Consider the following 19,711-nt stretch of genomic DNA (forward strand, 5'->3'; position numbering starts at 1 on the left):
TAACTCTCCCCTGAGCCTCTAAGCTCCCTGTGCTTCCTCCTGGCACCGCCAACCTCCTTGTATTTCCCCGGGGTTATCTGGAGCTGGTCTGCAGCCAGAAATGTCATAACTTTCCTAATCTCTTGAGAGGCCTGAACAATCCCTAAAGTCGTGGGAGGTGACCCATTAGGATCTCATCTGGCTGCGCAGAAATCAGGACCCCTGGACCCAACCCGCTCCCAGGCCCCTTCACCTCACATTCCAACAACCCATCTACTCTGGGACTGCGCGTGCCTTCTTGAGAGGTTTCTTGTTTCTCATCCCCAAGCCCCTATATTTCTTGGTGTGGGAGAGGCCGCTGGCCAGCTTGAGCTCCCTCTCGGTGAAGTCGGACAGAACTTCAGGCCGAAAATTAGATCACTGGCTCTCAACCCATCTGCACATTAGTAGCTTTTCAAGTAGGGAGGTTTCTGCTTCGTTTTGTTATGTTTTGAATACATATGCCTGGGCCGCAACCCACAAGATTCTGATTTAACTGGTCTGGGACGGAGCCAGGGCATCCATGGGTGTTTTTTTGTTTTTGTTTTTTATTAAAGAGGCGGATTTTGTTTTAAATTATTTATTTATGGCTGCGTTGGGTCTTCGTTGCTGGGTGGGCTTTCTCTAGTTGTGGCGAGCGGGGGCTACCCTTCGTTGCAGTGCGCGGGCTTCTCATTGTGGTGGCTTCTCTTGTTGCGGAGCATGGGCTCTAGGCATCCGGGCTTCAGTAGTTGTGGCACACGGGCTCAGTGGTTGTGGCGCATGGGCTTAGTTGCTCCACGGCATGTGGGATCTTCCCAGAGCAGGGCTCGAACCCGTGTCCCCTACATTGGCAGGTGGATTCTTAACCACAGCGCCACCAGGGAAGTCCCCGTGGGTGTTCTCAAGAAGTTCCTCAGCAGGGACTTCCCTGGCGGAGAGTGGTTAGGACTCCTTGCTTTCACTGCAGGGGACACGGGTTTGATCCCTGGTCGGGGAACTAAGATCCCGCAAGCCGTGTGGCGTGGCCAAAAAAAAAATAATAGTAATAATAAATTTTAAAAAATAGTTCCTCAGCATGATATAATATAAAAGACTGACAATAATAAGTATTGGCGAGGACGTGGAGACATCAGAGCCCTCATACTTTGCTGCTGGGGATATAAAATGGTGCAGCCGCTTTGGAAAACATCTGGCAGTTTCTTAGAAAGTTAAACATAAATGTACTATATATACAACAATTCCACTTCTAGGCGTTCACTCAACAGAAGGGAAAACATATGTTCACACAACACCTGTACATGAATGTTCACAGAAGCACAATTCATAATAGCTAAAAAGTGGAAACAATCCAAATGTCCATCAGCTGGTGAACAAATAAACAAAATATGGTCTATCTGTACAAGGGAATACTGTTCAGAAACAAAAAAGAATGAGCTACTGATAAATGCTAAAACCTGGATGAATCTCAAAAATACTGTTCAGAAACAAAAAAGAATGAGCTACTGATAAATGCTAAAACCTGGATGAATCTCAAAAATATTCTGCAAAGTGAAAGAACCAAGACATAAAAGCTACAGTTTGTATGATTTTTTTTTTTTTTGCCGTGCCGCACAGCTATGCAGGATGCGGGATCTTAGTTCCCTGACCAGGGAACCCGGGTCGCCTGCAGTGGAAGCGCAGAGTCCCAACCACTGGACCACCAGGGAAGTCCCTGTATGATTCCATTGATATGAAAGGTCCAGAAAAAGTCAAATCTATGGAGGCAGAGAGCAGATTAGTTGTTACCTGGGACTGGGGCGTGGAAAGAGGGGTTGACTGCAAACAGGAACAAGAGATCTTTTAGCAGGAGATGTTCTGAGTTGTGATGGTTGCACAACTGTGTAAATTTACCAAAAACCACCGAATTGCTATTTGAAACAAATAAATCTCATGGTATTTAAATTATACCCAAATAAAGGGTTGAGATCTCTGGGTTAGAAGCCAAGTGTTCTAGAAACCCCTCAGCTGGGGTTTCTGTTGGTGTCCTCCTCCCTCTCTAGGTCACTGTTTCCTCTGATCTCAGACTTTCAGGAAGTTGCCAGCTGACACCCTGGCTTCTTTTTTGGAGAAGTCTGGGATTTAATTCTGCAGACTCAGCTCGTATGGGTGTAAACATCCTGGCTCTTGGCCAGGCTGCCCGAAGTAGAAAAATGGGCATCGGAGGGAGTGGGTGGGAGGGTGGAGGAGACCACCACTGGTGCCCCCCACCCCATCCTGAGATGACTGAAACACCACCTGGGGATGCTGGGCCCTAACCCAGAACAGGGACTGGATGTGGGTTCCCAGGCAGCGCTCAGACCGATTAGTTCTGCAAACATAACACACGTTTTCACACCTCCAGGCCTTGGCCATACCCTTCCCCCTTCCTTGCCCACCTGGAAAATCCTATTCTTCCAGCAAAATTCACCTCACTGTTATCTCTTCTGAAGCCTTCTCCTTTGCACACCTACTCCCCTGGTCGTCCCAGTAGAGCCTTTATCTCCCTGTAGCAGACGGTGTATTTATGTGTCTGCCTCCCCACTCCTCCGCGGGCTCCCTGAAGATGAAGAGCCTGTCTCAAGGTTCTGGGGCAGGCCTCAACACATATCGGGCAGTGAAGACATGGAAGGGGCCTCACGCCACATCAGACACTCTCTGGGCCATGGAGACCAGAGGAGGCGCCCCATTGCCCTCATCTATTCTTGGCTTAACTGGCTTCTCTCATCTGGTCCCAGAACGGCCAGAGAGCCACTCCCTGTGGAAACCACAGCTTGGGTGGCAGCCTGCTTCCAAAGCTTTCCTAGGGCCAGGCCCACTCGCCTTGGAAACTGCCTTAGTGATACTTCAACTGCAGAACAGGGTCTTGGGGCAGCTCAGGCTTGGCCTTGGTGGGGAGGAAAGCAACCTGGAACAGGGTCATGTTGGAGCCTCCCTTCCCCAACTGCCAGGACCTCAGGGCTTAAAATGTGTGGTTCTCTCTCAGCAGCTTCTTGCCGTAGTGCGAAAGAACAGGGAGGTGAAGGTATGTGGCACCCTGAGCCTGTATGTTTATGTTTCCGCTTTAACATGGAGATGGCTTTGTCCTGACTTGAGGCCAGGGTCCTCAGAAGCCCTGATAAGAGGCTCCCGCTGATGCCAGAAACTCGGCCTCTGTGCACCAGTGCCCAGTTGAATCTCGGAGACAGAGTTTGGGGTGAAGTAGAAAAGAATAGCTTTATTGCTTTGCCAGGCAAAGGGGGAAACAGTGGGCTCATGCCCCTCAAAACTGTGTGTCCCGGGCTTCCCTGGTGGCACAGTGGTTGAGAGTCTGCCTGCCGATGCAGGGGACGCGGGTTTGTGCCCCGGTCCGGGAAGATCTCACATGCCGCGGAGCGGCTGGGCCCATGAGCCATGGCCACTGAGCCTGTGCGTCCGGAGCCTGTGCTCCACAGCGGGAGAGGCCACAACAGTGAGAGGCCCGCGTGTGTCCCAACCTGGGAGGATTTGGTGAAGAGTTTTTTATAGCAATAGTTCAAAGGTGAGGTTGCTGATAAGGGTCAGGGTGCGTGCAGGGCCTGCGCTCCTTTAATCCGGCCTCAGGTGGTCTCCTCCTAATGAACTTCTCTGGTTCCTTTTAACTGGAATGAAGAATGCTAACATCTTCCATTTGTTGGGGGTTTAGTTTTATAAAGACCTCAAAAATATTATGTGTATCCCTTGAGGTGGAACAAGGACCCTGCCCCAAGGCTGCACTATTGTTTCTTTCTTTTTCTTTTTTTTAATAAAAAAAAATTTTTTTTTAAAAACATGTAAAATCTTTTATGTTTTTATAAATTTATTTATTTAATTTATTTATTTTTGGCTGTGTTGGGTCTTTGTTGCTGTGCGCGGGCTTTCTCTAGTTGGGGCGAGTGGGGGCTACACTTCGTTGTGGTGCACGGGCTTCTCATTGCGGTGGCTTCTCTTGTTGTGGAGCACGGGCTCTAGGCGCGCGGGCTTCAGTTGTTGTGGCGCACGGGCTTAGTTGCTCCGCGGCATGTGGGATCTTCCCGGACCAGGGCTCGAAACTGTGTCCCCTGCATTGGCAGGCAGATTCTTAACCACGGCACCACCAGGGAAGCCTGATCACTATTGTTTCTTGACTGCTCCTCCCTTGCCTCTGCATCCCCTCTCTTTCCTAATTAGCTGTTTGAAAAGCTTCTATGCTCAGGAGCCCCACAGGGTCCTGCTTGGTTTCACGTCCAGGACTGGCTATGTCTGGAGGAGCTCTGCTTACCATCTCTCCCAACCTAGATCTGCTGTCTAGTGAGGCTTCTACAGAAAAGTTGATGGACTGCTTGAAAGCCCCAGGATGTTTGGTTGACCTGCTCAAACCCATCTTGGGAGTACACGACCCCAGGCTGCTGGCAGGGACTCTGCCACATTGTGCAACTCATGTTTTTCTTGGTGTCCCAAAGGGTGCTGCCTTGGTGTTCCCACCACAGAAACCAGAGCCTGGAATAGAGATGGGGATACCTGAAAAAGTCACTAAGACTTCAACCCAGTGTGGTCTGTCTGTGGTCAACAAATATTTACGGAGGCTTGGGCACAGTGCTGGGTCTGGGGACTGCAGGGGTGACAAGCCCTGTCCCCGCCCTTAAGCAGTCCACAGCCTCGTGGACGGAGAAAATGGACAAACACTGAGCACAGGCCATTAGGGGAATACAGAAGAGGAGACCTGACCTAGCCTAGCCTGGATTCAGGCAAGTTCAGGGAAGGCTGCCTGGTGGAGGCAACATCTCAGTTAAGATGAAGGCTGAATTAGGCAAAGGGGGAGGAAAAGTGAGAGCAAAGAGCATGTGCAAAGGCCCAGGGTCAAGTGAGAATGCGGCACATTTAGGGAAATTATAAGGATCACTGGGACCAAATGAAAGAGAGATGGTTTGAAGGTCCGGATTGTGAATAACATGAGTGTATGTAAAGTGCTTGGTGCAGCCCCTAGCAAACGCCCTGCCATAGTAGCTCTCATAACTATAGTCTTGGAAGCCAAGGTAAGGTTTGGGACTTTACTGTGCAGTCAGTGGGGAGACATTCAAGGGTTTTAAGGCCAGGGTGACTTGGTCAGATTTGCAGTATGACCAGACTTAAAGAGATCCCCGTGACTGCATGGTGGATTATGGACCACGAGAGAAGCAGGGCTGGAGGATCAGAAGACCGGTTTGGGGACTGATTTCCAAACCACTAGTAATTCAGAAAAGAGGTACAGGGTGGGGGCTTCTAATATCCCCCAACAGTGGAGTAGAGAAATATACATTGGAAGACAGGATACAGCAATGAAAATTAACTATGGCTACATGCAACAACTTAGATGGGTCTTACAAGTGCAATGTTGAGCAAAAGAAGGGAAACATATAATTCCATTTATATAAAGTTTGAGGAACAGGTGAAATGAAGGGATAGTCTTTAGGGATGCGTGCTTAGGCGGTAAAACCATAAAAGCATGGAAGTGATTATCGCAAAAGTAGTGGGAACAGTGATTACCCTGTGCTTTGCAATATCTTGACCTGAGTGACATTTACCACATTCACTCTGTGACAAATCATCTACCTTTCTGTTTTGTGTGCCTTCCTGCATGTGTACTATTTAAAAAAAATATTTATTTATTTATTTGGCTGTACCAGGTCTTAGTTGCGGCATGAGGGATCTAGTTCCCTGACCAGGGATTGAACCCCGGGCCCCCTGCATTGAGAGAAGCACGGAGTCTTAACGACTGGACCACCAGGGAAGTCCCTATGTGTACTATTCTTCACAAGAAAAAGATTTTTAAAATAATGCTTGCTCTACGTAGTAGAGCTTGCTCTAAGTAGTAGAAATGATAGAAGGGATGAGGATATAATGGGAAGAACAAGTTTGGGGACGCAAAGAAAGTGAAGAGCAGTGTTTAACGCTCTGAAGTAGAGAAACCTACAAGACGTTGAAGTGGAAGTGTCCAGGACCACCATGTGAGCTCAGACAAGTCACTTGCCCCGAGTCCAGATTCCCTTCTCCACAAGAGAGAGAAGCAGTGTGGTTTTAGGGAATCAGCCTTAGGTTTTGGTGTTAAAACCTGAGCTTAAAATCCCAGTTCTCTTATTTCATGGCTGTGAACCTGGACAATCATTTCACCCCTGCCCCCTCCCCCAGCTTCAGTTTCCTCATGTGTAGATTTGATCTAATCTTTTCTACTCTCAGGGTTCAGAGAGGACAGATTAGGATAGGCACTCGGGAAGTTTGATGCTTTGATAATAAGAGAATCTGAACAAGGAATGAAAAAATACTTTGAAAACATGAAGGCACGAACATGTAACCATCACTATATGATTTTTACACTCCAGTGTTAATAAGAACCAGCTAGTGAGCTTGTAAAACTGGGCATTCTGTAAGTCTAGAGTGACCATATAATTTATTGTCCAACCAGGGCCCTTTTGAGAAAGGAAGCCATTTTAATAATTATGCCAGGACAACAGACATAAATCAAGACTGTCCCAGGCAAAGCAGGACATGTGGTTCCCCTGTCTGAGGTGGGGACCCTGCATCTGATGGCCTGTCAAGCCTATCAGGTGAACTGTATGCACTGTGAGGGCAGGATCGCTGCACCTGCTGTGCCTACAAGGAGCTGGTTTATTTCCAGAGGTCTCAGATCTACATGGAGCAAGCCTCAAACCCCGTGAGGTGATAAGAGCTAACATCTGTGTCAGTTGCTGTGCTGAGTACTTCCACAGGCAGCATCCCAGTTAATTCTCACCAAACCTTGATGAGGTAGGCAGCCTTATCCTCCATTAGAGGAAACTAAAGCGTAAAGCGGTTAAGCAACTCCTTCAAGGCCACACATCTACATCTCGGGTGGAGGAGGAGTTTGAACCCAGTCAGACTGATGGGAACCCTAGTTCTTAATTACTGTTCACACTACTGCATCGGGTTTGCTGGCACTCCCCCAACCCCACCAAGCTGCTGGGACCAGGCACCACGGACAGGAGCGGAGGCCCGGCTGGGGTATCTGCAGCCTCAGGCTCTACGTGGGAAGCGCAAGTCGAACAGCAGGTGGCAAGCCTGTCTTCCTAAGCTATCACTGGGAGGTCGGCTTACTGGGGAGGCCAGAGGGAGGTGGAGCTAGTGAGTCGCCTGCTCACCTCTACCAAAGAATCCTGCAGGGAGCCAGGGACCTGGCGACTGCCATTCTCCTGCTGGGTTAACTTTTGTGGCCGGCCTGAGGTCTCAGGTTTTGCACTGCAACTAGCAACCACTGATATCAGTGTTGGAAAGCCCTCTGATGCATTTAGTTTATAATTTCCCAACTTTGCCAAAAGCCATCTTTATTATATGTCTCTCAGGGCTATTTTGAGTTTCTTCTACTCAGGGGCTCTTCGAACTTATGCAGCCTCATTGGGGGAGAAAGTTCGATGTGCATGCAGCCTGCATATAAGAAATGGCTGGAAAACATTCCGTACAATGGTCCAAAGACGACAAGCGACTGCCCGGAAGTGGCGGAGCCGCGCCGCAGGCAAGACCCAGGTCCTCTGTACGTCCAGAGATTACGTCACCAGGACTCCGCCCCCAGGTGGGCGTCTGGGCCTAGCCCCCGCAGGTTTCAAGCCCGCTCCGCGCCCCCTGGTGCGCACACTCAGCTCGACTGCCAGCGCACCGCCCACTCAGGTCCTGGGGCCCCAGCGGGTGTGCTTGCGGGGGAAACTGAGGCAGGGAGCGTGCTCGTGGGTTCATTCCTGCCTCAGTCCACACCCCAGGGCCCGCAAAGCTGCCTCCCGCTCCTCAGACCCGCATGAACAGCAGGGAAGGACGGCAGGAAGGGGAGGGGGCCCACAGCAAGCGAGGTCTGAAGAGTCGGGCTGTCCTGCCACACTCAAGATGGCGGCGCGGCAGCGGCGAGGTCCCTCAGAGGCGGTACCAGCGCATGCGCAGCACGGAGTCCCGGCCCGGGACACAAGATGGCGGCAGCGGCGTTGGGGAGGGCGAGGCGGAGGCGGCAAAACGGGCGGTCGAGCAGAACGTGTAGTCGCGTCCCCTCGAGTCCGCTGCGGGCAGGTAAGAGCCCCAGGAAGCCATAGTCCCGCCGCGAGCCGCGCCAGGGTCCGGGGTCCGAAGCCAGGCGGCGGTGGCCCCCTCCGGCGCTTTCCGCTCGAGGCTACCGCTTGCCCCGTCTCTGCCGCCGCCGCCATCTTAGGCCCACTGGGGGGCGGCCGGGCCGGTGACCTGGATGAGGGAGTTGGGTCCGGGGAGCGCGGGCGGACCGGTCTTTAGAGCCCCTCCGCCGCTGCCGCCGCCACCGCCTTTGTGTCGGTCTCCGACTCTGAGTCGCCTCAGCCCGGGGGCGGGAGCGCGCGGCGGGGCGGGGGGCGGAGCCCGGGAGATGGGCTGGCGCGCGCGCGCCAAACAGCCCGCCCCCGCTGGCGGGTAGGGGGAAGGTGCGCGCGCGGCGGGGGTTGGGCCCTCCCCTCCATCGCGCGCCCCCCCGCGCCTGCGCACTTTGGAAGCCCTTTGCTCCCTATTGGGCCGGAGTATTCTGATTGGTGCGTTACTGAAATGATCCCGCCCCGTCTTCCTCCAATCCTGGAGTCGGACTCTCTCTTCCTTGTGGTGTGTTCCTCGGGTTCCGCAGATACGCTTGTTTATCCTTAAGCTGTTGGGCCCTTGTCGAGCTGCGGTATGCTCGGGGGCCGGGAAGCCACAGGATAAATAAAAACTTTTCCTTAGTAATAGCAGTTATCTCTTACTTGCAGAGATAACTTGCACTTAGTACAGTGTGCTTAGCTCTACGCATCGAGACCGTAGAGGTTGAGTAATTCTGGTTCTAATTCGGAAAGTGGCAGAAGTTTCTGGAACCGGGGTCTGTGCAAACCCAGGGTTGATGCAGCACCGACCTTCTGCATCCAGATCACCTGGGAAATTAAAAAACTTTTTAATCATAAAAAAGTTGGTAAAGATTTGAAGTGGTGTAAAGTGAGATTAGTCACCCAGTCTCCCAATCCCACTCTTGAGCTGTGTTTAAAAGATACAGATTCTTGTGTATCTCCCCTCCCCATCTCTACGATGTGAGTGAGCGACAGGAATCTGAGGGTTTTTTTTAACAAGTTCCCTGGTGGTTCTGATGCACAGCTGGTTTTGGAGACACTGCAGAGTCCCCACTTGGCCTCACTAAGCTGTGCTGCTGGTCCCTCCTCTGCATAGTTCACCTGCTTGGTGCATCAGTATCACACAGTATTTCTTGGGGAAAATATTTCAGTGAAGGTGAACACGCTGTGTTATACAATGCATTGGCATGGATTATTATTATTTTTAAAATTAAAGACCTGATTCAAAGAAATGTGTTTTTCCCTCACTGTGGGTGGCTTGGGACCGTGCCCACTCCCAACCTGTGATACGTATGTTGTTCACTTTCGTCTTAGGGGTGCTGTGGTTGGCCAGACCAGCTACATAATTTGTGACATCAAATGTACAAATGAGAACACAGGCCCCTTGTTAAAAGTTTATGAAAGATGTGAAGACCGTGACAGCAGAGCATTAAACCAGTCTCAGGGCCCTTTTCAACTCAGGGTCCCGTGGGACGGTGCAGGCTGCAAGTCTGTGAGTGTGAACCTGTTGGTTGGGAAGCTTGAGAAGTACCGTTTTCATCCCCTGAATCCTCAGATCTCCCACAGAGTGTCCCGCCCTGTCCTGGGGACTTCCGCCGTGCCCTGTGTCATTGCCCCTCTTGTTCTTGTCCCTGTTCTGCAGCATTTCACAGGTCTGTGACTCTCTTTTCTTCCCTTTGCTCTGCAGTTGCTGATGCAAGGAATCCCCTGGGCTCCCGTCCACTCCACTGCTGACCAGCCCACACGCCTGCACTGCACGCTTTCCTGCAGGCCTCCCCACTGCCTCTGTGGGACCAGGGGGTCCATCTGGCCGGAGAAGAAAGCCCTCTCATGCTAGCGTTGCAGACCCCAGAGGGTGAGAGAAAGAGGGACCTTGTTCAGCCTTGAGACCTGTGGGTCCGCCCCGAGGCACCGGGAATTCCTCTTCCCCAGAGGACCAAGGCATCTCCCCTTGGTCAGTGGTTCCAAACCTTTTTATCCTGGCCCCCTTTTGTTGTATGTGTGTTCTCTTGTTCCCTGCATTTTTATCTGCCAAACTGTACAGACAAAGTAACCGTTCATTTTCCCCTTTCCAAATTAACAAAGATGTCTGTGACTGGGTGTACAATAAAATCAACAAGCCAGTGATCGCTATGATGTCGCCAACAACCGTCAGAGCTTCTGATTGTCATGAGATAATCAATGTGACAGCAGTCAGTTGATAAAATTTCAGTAGCAAAGATAACCAGTGTTTAAATGTGCCTTTGTGGTCTTTTTGTGGGTAAATATTTGATTTCTTTTGGGTGTTGTGACATTGAAAACAACTTTAGGAGCACCAGGCTGACCTCAGTTGGCCCCTAGGAGTCTGACAGCCAGGTTGGGAACCACTTTGGCCATTGAGGCTTGTGCTGGGTGTGCTTTGGGTGGGGTAGTTAGGAATACAAATCAGAAGGAGCTGACCTTCTTCCTGGTGTTTAAAGTATGTTTTCACCTGGGGATTATGAAGGACTGAACTCGGTATTCCTTCTCAGTCCTACTGGTTCTTCCTGCTCTGTAGTGTAGAACAAGGCATCTAATTAGATGCCATGCCCCTTCCTGGGCTGTGCTGTGTTCCAGTTAGATTTTACTGGATAGGAAAAGGAAAGAGGAGCAGTTACTATTTCTTCTTATGGTAACAGCTTCTCAAGGGCAGACTCTGTTCTGTCTTGTCTGCCACTGTTGGTGCTTTGTAAACATTGGCAGAATGAATACAGCTCCTGCTGGGTCCAGGTACCATGCTGAGCACTGGAGAGAGCTGAACTGTACCCAGTACTGAGGCCTGGGAGTTCTGACAGTCTAATGGGGAGACAAACCAAGTTAATGGACCAGACTATTTGAGTGCTACAATCCTACAATCCTAGGACTCTGATCACCTAGCCTGGGGAAGGGAGGATCAAGGAAGGGTCCCTGGAGGATGTGGACCTAGTGGCAAGCCAGGCAGAGAAGCGGGGAAAGAGTATTCCAGGCCAAAAGAGCAACGGGAGTGCACCCATTTACAGTTGAGGGAACTGCAACTTAGAGCTGAGGGCTCCTGTGGCACAAGGCTGGCCGTCCAGGAAGGGACTGGATTGGTTTCTCCACATGTGCAGGTGGTCACTGGGGCCCTTGTGGATTGTAACTGGGGTGCAGTGCGGGGGTGGAACTGACCTCCATGCCCTGCTGGCCCTGACACCCTTCGGTCCTCTGTGTGGCAGGTCCGGTGTGGGTGCTGAGATGGCCAATGAGAATCACGGCAGCCCCCGGGAGGAAGCATCCTTGTTGAGTCACTCCCCAGGCACCTCCAATCAGAGCCAGCCCTGTTCTCCAAAGCCCGTCCGCCTGGTGCAGGACCTCCCAGGTACTGGCGAGGGGCAGTGGTTGGGTGGTGGGGTAGGAAGGGTGCCTGGAAAGCAGTCTTGACCCTGGCTGGGCTCCGTGCTTGCTTGCAGAGGAGCTGGTGCACGCTGGCTGGGAGAAGTGCTGGAGCAGAAGGGAGAACCGTCCCTACTACTTCAACCGATTCACCAACCAGTCCCTGTGGGAGATGCCCGTGCTGGGCCAGCACGATGTGATTGTGAGTGCCGGCCTCAGGCAGGGGTCTTGGCGGCTTCTGGCATCTGGGCCTTCCCCAAATGTACCCAGAGCAGCTATTATGTACCTAGCCCTGTGTCAGGACCTGGGGACACAATGCCAAGCAAGACAGACACAATCCTGCCCTCATGGAACCTATACTTCAGTAGGAGAGACTGACACCTATAAAGATGATTGTAGTGTACGATGCTGAATTCGTACTGCATGTTGGGCACTGTGCCTGTGATGTGGTTGTTAACAAGATAGACCTGGTCCTGCCTCTGCATGCTCAGGGGACAGTCTACTGGAGGGGCCAGGAGGATTACAGTATAGCACCTGCGTGAAGAATTGTGTCAGAGTACAGCCGGGATCCTTAGCGGGTCTGGGGAAGGGAAGGGGACAGGGAAGGCTTCTCTGTGAACCAGCGTTTAAGGTGAGAAGGTAGGCTGAGTGAAGTCGGGTGCGGGGAGGAGCACTGTCTGGGAACTGGAATGTCCACGTGATGGGGACGTGGGGGCACGGGCTGTCTGGCGGGAATGTGGGCTTTTGGATTGCCGTCAGTTGGGGCAGCCTTTCTTGGCACGATCCACCCCCATGTTGCAGATGAAGACACAGGCTCAGAGAGGGGAAGTGACTGGCTCAAGACCTCAAGCCAGTAAGAGGCAGAGCAGGACTCACACCTGAGGGATTTCAGGGCTAGGCCCTGCTGCCCACCATCACACACATACCCTCGGTGTCTTCAAAAGACTTCCCAGAGTCTCTTGAGTTTTCCCTTTATTCCTAATTTTCATTCTAGTTCTTTTTTCTTTTTTCTGGCCGCTCTGAGCGGCTTGCGGAATCTTTAGTTCCCCCACCAGGTGTTGAACCTGCGCTCTCAGCAGTGAAAGCTCGGAGTCCTAACCACCGGACTGCCAATGGAGTCCCCCATTCTGGTTCTTAAGGAGAAGCAGCTAACATGTACTGGGCACTGATCCCATGCCAGATGTCATGTTAAACTGGTCCTTTAATCACCTTTTCAGTGGCGAGGTCGGTCTCAGCTTGGCTGTTCTGAAAGTGAGGGAATTAGGAAGGGGAAGCACTCCCCCGGGGTGCACAGTCGCAAGGAGCAGGCAGGAGTGGAGCCGAGCGTCCCTCCCGCATCCCAGCCCCTCTGCTCTTCTCCAAGGAGTGGGAGCGGGGGCGCAGGAGGCGTCAGGCCTCCGCAGTACTGGGACTCCTAAGCCGCTGGCCCTGGTTGCAACTCTGCTGGTCTCCCTCCACCAGTCGGACCCTTTGGGGCTGAATGCGACCCCCCTGCCCCAAGACTCAAGCTTGGTGGAAACCCCCCCGGCTGAGAACAAGCCCCGAAAGCGGCAGCTCTCGGAAGAGCAGCCCAGTGGCAATGGCGTGAAGAAGCCCAAGGTGAGTGTGTGTGGACTCAGGAGCTGGCTGGGCCGTGGCAGCCCAGTCAGGTGCCCTGTGAGTGCTGAGCATCGGCAGACTGGTCAGGAGGGGGCCCGGGGCGCAGCTCACCAGGTGCACACGGCGTTGGCGCGTGGGCCAGCTCTCCTGACCTGACGCCTTTGACTCTTGCTCCAGATTGACATCCCCATGACACCCACGGGCCCGTCAGTGCCCAGCTCCCCCAGCATCCCAGGAACCCCAACCCTGAAGATTTGGGGGACATCCCCTGAAGATAAACAGCAGGCAGCTCTCCTCCGACCCACTGAGTGAGTCCCTGCTGATTGGCTTGGGAGTGCCGATCACCGATGGTCGGCCTGCCTGGGACTGTGGGGTGGCAGGCAGGGCATCCCTTTCCTCATTGCTCCCGTCTGTGCCCCAAGGGTGTACTGGGATCTCGACATTCAGACCAACGCTGTCATCAAGCACCGGGGGCCATCAGAGGTGCTGCCTCCGCATCCTGAGGTGGAGCTGCTCCGTTCCCAGCTCATCCTGAAGCTTCGGCAGCACTACCGGGAGCTGTGCCAGCAGCGAGAGGGTAACTGCCTCCTGGGCCCCAGCTTCCTTTGCTTCCATCCACCGTTAGCAAGAGCTAGGGCTTGGCCAGTGGAGCCCAGTGGTTGAGTGTGTGCTGTGGAGGGGTCCCGGCTCCACTAACCACTGGCTCTGTGACCTCGGGTTTATCGATTAACTTCTCTGCTCTTGAGTTTCCTCATCTGTAAGATAGCGACAGTAACAGTGCCTACATAAAGGGTGGCTGGGATCAGTAACGCCCAAACAACAAAACCAATCATTAACACTTCCAGTGCTCACTGTTTGCCAGGCACTGTTCGAAGCCTTGTCATGTATCTGTAAAAGGGCATAAAAACCCGAGCACCTGTACCTCACAGTGTTACTACAAGGAGTAAATGCGTAATAAACTGTAGCTTTTATTAAGTAGCAGGTAAGCCTGCTTAACTTGGCTGAAATATAGAATCCCTCCCTCCCCTCTGTTACCCTTTGTAACACCCTTTGTAAAACTAGCAATTCTCAGAATACTCTGGGAAATGTTGCCTAGGACTAAGCTCCTGACATAACAGCGGCTGTCTTGTTTACTGTTGCACCTCCAGTGCCCATGCCATGCCTCCTGTGCCGGCTGGCATGGAGCCCGCTGACTCAATCCAGACTTTCATCAGCTCTCCCGTCCCACAGGCATCGAGCCCCCCCGGGAATCCTTCAACCGCTGGATGTTGGAGCGCAAGGTCGTGGACAAAGGCTCTGATCCTCTGTTGCCGAGCAACTGCGAACCGGTCGTGTCACCTTCCATGTTTCGCGAAATCATGAATGACATTCCCATCAGGTACAGCCCCGCAGCTGCAGCCGACCCCGGCAACTTGGTTTGTGTGCCCAGGCCGGTATAGAAGGGCTCTAACTCTGCCTGCTCTCTAACCCAGGTTATCCCGAATCAAGTTCCGGGAGGAAGCCAAGCGTCTGCTCTTCAAATACGCAGAGGCTGCCAGGCGGCTCATCGAGTCCAGGTTTGGCTCCGTCTCGTGACCCTGGCACAAGGGGGCTCTGAGCAGAGTGGGGGAGGAGGGCACAGGCCATTTGGCCTACTCTCAGGGCCCTGTCCTTGCGCTTGGCGGCAGGAGTGGGGCCAGCTCCCAAAGGCAGAACAAGGGTCATGATGTCAGCCTGGGTTTGATGCTCAAATGCCAGTGGAAGTAGGATGGGAGGAGGAGGGAGGGTGGAGCAGACGCTCAACAGCCGGCCCCTTTACGTACCCTCAACTGGCAGGAGTGCATCTCCCGACAGCAGGAAGGTGGTCAAGTGGAACGTGGAGGATACCTTCAGCTGGCTGCGGAAGGACCACTCCGCCTCCAAGGAGGACTATATGGTGAGTGGCCGCAGCCGGAAGGCCAGCGGTGGAAAGGCTCTGTGGCCACCGTCTTCGAGAAGCCCACTCTGCCTGCCGAGGCTGGGCGGGCCCCCCGTCAGCCTTCTGTACAGTAGTACAGTGGACCTTCGACAGTCATCAGTCCCCAGACTCCCATCTGAAGATGTTCCTCTAGGCTCCTGGCTTTCTCCCAGAGAACATTTCCGTTCGCGTTCTTAATAGAATCCTGTGCTCGGCCACACACCATAAGTAGCTGCCTTTTCAACTTAATGAATGTTCAACACCTCCCTGTAGATTTTTGGAAACAGATCGACAAACTGCCTTTTCTTGGGTGTGTGTGGCCCTATTTCAGTTAAGAGCTACTACCAGATTCAATCGCCCACTTTAATGTGTTCAAAACAATTCTGTTTTCTGGCCCAAACCCATCACTTCTTTAACTCTCCACCAGCACTAGCAACGGGCTTTCTTTTCAGGACCATTTTTCACAAGAGACAAGGTTTCGCACTTCACGATAGTAACTGTGTACTTGACACGTAGAGAGTGACAAAGGTAGGTGTACTCACTAGCCAGAGTGACTCACTTTCACCCATCACTTTGACACGTGCAATTCAGTATAATTACAAATTGCTAAAAGCTCAAATTGCAAATCTGCAGTGACCACAGGGCCCCTGTCTTACAACAGTCTTTCTCCCCGTAGACTGCAAATGCCTTATAAGCAGGGATTGTGCCTGGTTTGTTTCCCCAGCAAGTATCAAGGGATTTGGCCCAGTGTAACCCCAACAATAAGTGCTGGCATTTATCGGACACTTACTGTATGCCAGGAGCTTGGCAAGCCCTTAATGGGAATGATCGCATTTAATATTCAAACTGCCCTGTTAGGTAAGTATTTTGTGTTCCCTTAGCAGCTGAGGAATAAGATTCACAGATGCTGAGGGATTTGTCCAAGTGACACAGCTAGTAAGTAGCAGAGCCTGTTTCGGAACGAGGACTGTTGGAATCTAACAGCCCTCCCCAGCCCGCCCACCAGAGCCCTGATCAGGAGTGTCTCCTCCAGGATCGCCTGGAGCATCTGCGGAGGCAGTGTGGCCCCCACGTCTCAGCCGCAGCCAAGGACTCCGTGGAGGGTATCTGCAGTAAGATCTACCACATCTCTCTGGAGTACGTCAAACGGATCCGAGAGAAGCACCTTGCCATTCTCAAGGAAAACAACATCCCAGGTAAGGCGCCAGGTGGCGAGGAGCCAGCTGTGACGCCACCAACTCAGTATCCCGGGCCCTGACAAAGGGACAAGTGAGGCTGAGCCTCAAGGCCGCCAGCTGGTTTGGGGAAGCCTGTTTCTCCCGGCAGCGCTTGGGGCGAGACATGCTGTGGCCTTCGGCTCTGGGGTTTTAGCACTCCTCTAGGAAACAGAAGAAGGGATGAGAAAGGGAGAGCCAGAGGAGGGAGAGCGAGACAGGCCAGGGATAAGTAGTCAGGTGGACCTGCTTCACATCCGTTCTCTGCAAGCCTCACTGAGGTGAGACACCTGGCCACAGGAGCGTGTGAGGATTCCCTGGGAACTAAAGTGCTGGGCCCCAAAAGATCCCTAAATAAGGTATTGTGACTATGATGACGAAGCAGTGCAGGTCTCATACTTCTGCCTGGCAACAAACCCACAGCTTGGCTACCAGGCCCCAAGGCATGGTGGCCCGGGGGCCCGAGTCAGTACGGAGCGTGTTGACGTGGGCCACTGGTTCTCGCGCCTGCCAGTTGCCTAGCTGTTTCCTTCGTTACCGAACTGTCTGAGCTGCAGTTTGCTCCTCCACAGGGTGAGACTTACCGCCCTTGGTTACTGGGCTGCGCATGTGAAGCGCCTGGCCCTCGGTAGGCACTGAGGCTGTCCAGGGTGAGAGTTGGCGGCCCCTCACTCTTCTCCTGCCCACAGAGGAGGTGGAGGCCCCCGAGGTGGAGCCCCGCCTGGTGTACTGCTATCCAGTACGGCTGGCCGTGTCTGCACCTCCCATGCCCAGCGTGGAAATGCACGTGGAGAATAACGTGGTCTGCATCCGGTATAAGGGCGAGATGGTCAAGGTCAGCCGCAACTACTTCAGCAAGCTGGTAAGAGCTGGGGGGTGGGGGAGGCAGGTGCCCCAGGAGGGGGGTGTGAAGGGCTGATCTTTCTGGACCTGGAGTCCTCTGCAGGAGGCAGTGACGAGGGAGGGAAGGGCTGCTGCTGAAGCCCCTGCTTTCTGTCCTACAGTGGCTCCTTTACCGCTACAGCTGCATCGACGATTCTGCCTTTGAGAGGTTCCTGCCCCGAGTCTGGTGTCTTCTCCGCCGGTACCAGGTACGGGCCTGGGGCAGCTGGAGTGGGGGCTCCTCTGGAGCGGGGGGAGGCTGCGCCCCAGAGGCTGAGCGCCGCTGCTCTGCAGATGATGTTCGGCGTGGGCCTCTACGAGGGGACAGGCCTGCAGGGGTCGCTGCCCGTGCACATCTTCGAGGCCCTCCACCGGCTTTTCGGCGTCAGCTTTGAGTGCTTCGCCTCACCCCTCAACTGCTACTTTCGCCAGTACTGCTCCGCCTTCCCCGACACGGATGGCTACTTCGGCTCCCGCGGGTGAGGGTCCGGGCCCGGTGGGTTCCCGCTTGCCCAGGCAGCCATCCTCCAGAGCACAGAGCCCACCTGGGTCAGCTGCTCCCCGAGGCTTGAGGGCTTTGGAGCTGGGCAGTCTGGGGTGGAATCCCTGCTCCGCCCCCACCCCCCCAGCTGTGTGACCTGGGACATGTGGCTCAGTGTCTGGGAGCCTGTGCCACGCCCTCACCCAGCCTGTGGCTCTCAAGAGAATTAGCCCAGGTGTGGAGCAGCAGCGCCTGGTTCCGGGCACTGAGAGGAGTGAGAGGTGTGGCGGGGGCCTGGGGGTGCGGATGGATGAGAGAGGCAGCTGCCGCCCGGCTAGCAAGAGGGCAAGCTCAGCAGCAGGGGATTCCTGGGTGTGGCTCGTGCTGTGGTGGCACTGGGATCAGAACTGGATTGGGGCTCCAGCTCCTCCACTAACCAGTTCAGTGAACTTGGGTCACCAAGCCTGAGCCTCTGTGTCCTCATCCATTCAACAGAGATGGCCACGCCTTGTCCCAGAATTAGGGTGACTCGTGGCCTCTGGCCTGCCCAGAGCCATCTCTCCAACGTGGCTGCCTACACGTGGGGGCAGCGCCTGTGTTTGGTGGAGGGACTGGGTCCTGGGACCTGAAATGCTCGCCTCTGTCCCCAGGCCCTGCCTGGACTTCTCCCCGCTGAGTGGTTCCTTCGAGGCCAACCCTCCCTTCTGCGAGGAGCTCATGGATGCCATGGTCTCTCACTTTGAGGTGGGTGTGTCGCCACGGGTGGGGGGCGGCGAGCAAGATGGCCGGCTGCTGGAGGGCCAGGCCCTGATGGCCACCGTGGGCCCCTCCCACAGAAACTGCTCGAGAGCTCGCCAGAGCCCCTGTCCTTCATCGTGTTCATCCCCGAGTGGCGGGAACCCCCGACCCCAGCGCTCACCCGCATGGAGCAGAGCCGCTTCAAGCGCCACCAGCTGGTCCTGCCCGCCTTCGAGCACGAGTACCGCAGCGGCTCCCAGCATGTCTGCAAGAAGTGGGTGCTGGGCGGGCGGGGCAGGGGGGCTGGGCTGCAGGGCAGGGCTGACCAGGCCGGGCCGGGCCCCTCCCTGAGCCGCTGCCTCTGCCCGCAGGGAGGAAATGCACTACAAGGCTGTCCACAGCACGGCCGTGCTCTTCCTACAGAACGACCCTGGATTTGCCAAGTGGGGGCCGACGCCTGAGCGGCTGCAGGAGTTGAGCGCCGCCTACCGGCAGTCGGGCCGCAGCCATGGCTCTGTCGGCTCCTCGTCGTCCTCCTCGGAGGCCAAGGACAGGGACTCAGGCCGCGAGCAGGGCCCCAGCCGGGAGCCTCACTCCACTTAACACATCCTGCGGGGAGGAGGAGCCCCAGGGTGCTGGTCTGGACTGCTGGCGCTCAGGCCTCCTGGGGCTGAGTGGATCCCAGGACCCTCCTTCTGGGGTGGCAGCAGGACCCAGACTGCCAATGACATAGGAAGATTACAGCTCTGTCAGGGCTTCCCCTCCCTGCCCGCATCCCCCCAACCTCCCACCTCAAACTCACTCCAAGTCCCCTGTAAATAGGCCCCATGCCTTCCCTTCCTTCCTGGCCCCCATCGTGTTGCCACCTTGTTTCATTTGTAAAAGGAAATACAGAACCACCTCCCCCCCTCAAGAATGTGTGAGGGTCTTGAGGGCAGAGAAGGCTGAGGAACCTGGAGCGACTTCTGGGACCACAGTCCGCTACATCCAGGCTCACCTTCTCATGAGCCCTGGGCCCGCACACCCAACCGAGGGCTCCGGTATCTTACTAACTTCTCATCCTGTCGTCCCCACACCTGGGTCCCTGGTGGCCTCCGCCTACGTCCAGGAGGTCTGAAGGGTCCAGAGCCCTCCCTGCATCAATAATCTGCAAGCCCCAAACTCCCACAGCTGGTATCAGCTTCACTGATCCCTCTGGGGAGCAGAGGGCAGGTAGCTGTGTCGAGGCAGAAACCTAGATGCCTGCTGGCCCTGGAGCCAGCACAGTGAGTGGGCAGCCAGCTGTGTTTTCCAGTCAAGGGTCAGGAGGAAGAGCAGGTCAGAGGCACCTGGTCGGGGCATGTGGCCTCTGCAGGCACCTGGCTGTGCTCTGAGGACCTCTAGGCAAGGA

At 54.3% G+C, this 19,711-nt stretch overlaps 1 protein-coding gene across 3 annotated transcripts; it reads left to right on the forward strand.

The window, feature by feature from the left end:
• The first annotated feature begins 7,282 nt into the window (after positions 1-7,282).
• Positions 7,283-19,237, forward strand: PCIF1 (phosphorylated CTD interacting factor 1). Of its 3 annotated transcripts, none has more exons than XM_067708271.1 (17): positions 7,283-8,055; positions 9,790-10,056; positions 11,315-11,457; positions 11,549-11,673; positions 12,933-13,070; positions 13,248-13,378; positions 13,493-13,647; positions 14,301-14,448; positions 14,543-14,626; positions 14,886-14,985; positions 16,040-16,202; positions 16,910-17,082; positions 17,225-17,311; positions 17,397-17,581; positions 18,234-18,327; positions 18,420-18,595; positions 18,745-19,237. In XM_067708271.1, exons 3-17 carry the CDS (start codon positions 11,334-11,336, stop codon positions 18,797-18,799), a joined length of 1,938 nt encoding a protein of 645 aa, XP_067564372.1. In that variant the 5' UTR covers positions 7,283-8,055; positions 9,790-10,056; positions 11,315-11,333; the 3' UTR covers positions 18,800-19,237. The 3 variants fall into 3 exon arrangements, with proteins under 3 accessions (XP_067564372.1, XP_067564370.1, XP_067564371.1); XM_067708269.1 differs by having other exon boundaries at positions 7,288-8,055; positions 18,693-19,237; XM_067708270.1 differs by having other exon boundaries at positions 7,288-8,055; positions 9,790-9,957; positions 18,693-19,237.
• The last annotated feature ends 474 nt before the right edge of the window (positions 19,238-19,711 follow it).

The sequence above is a fragment of the Pseudorca crassidens genome, chromosome 15 (assembly GCF_039906515.1).
Source record: "Pseudorca crassidens isolate mPseCra1 chromosome 15, mPseCra1.hap1, whole genome shotgun sequence".
In the NCBI taxonomy this organism is placed as follows: domain Eukaryota; kingdom Metazoa; phylum Chordata; class Mammalia; order Artiodactyla; family Delphinidae; genus Pseudorca; species Pseudorca crassidens.

What these genes read in the sequence shown, in the direction of transcription:
- PCIF1 (XM_067708269.1), top strand. Translation starts at nt 11,334, where the DNA reads ATGGCCAATGAGAATCACGGCAGCCCCCGGGAGGAAGCATCCTTGTTG. An exon ending in ATGGCGTGAAGAAGCCCAAG is followed by an intron (nt 13,071 to 13,247) that starts GTGAGTGTGTGT and finishes CTCTTGCTCCAG; the next exon opens with ATTGACATCCCCATGACACC. An exon ending in CCATGGTCTCTCACTTTGAG is followed by an intron (nt 18,328 to 18,419) that starts GTGGGTGTGTCG and finishes CCCCTCCCACAG; the next exon opens with AAACTGCTCGAGAGCTCGCC.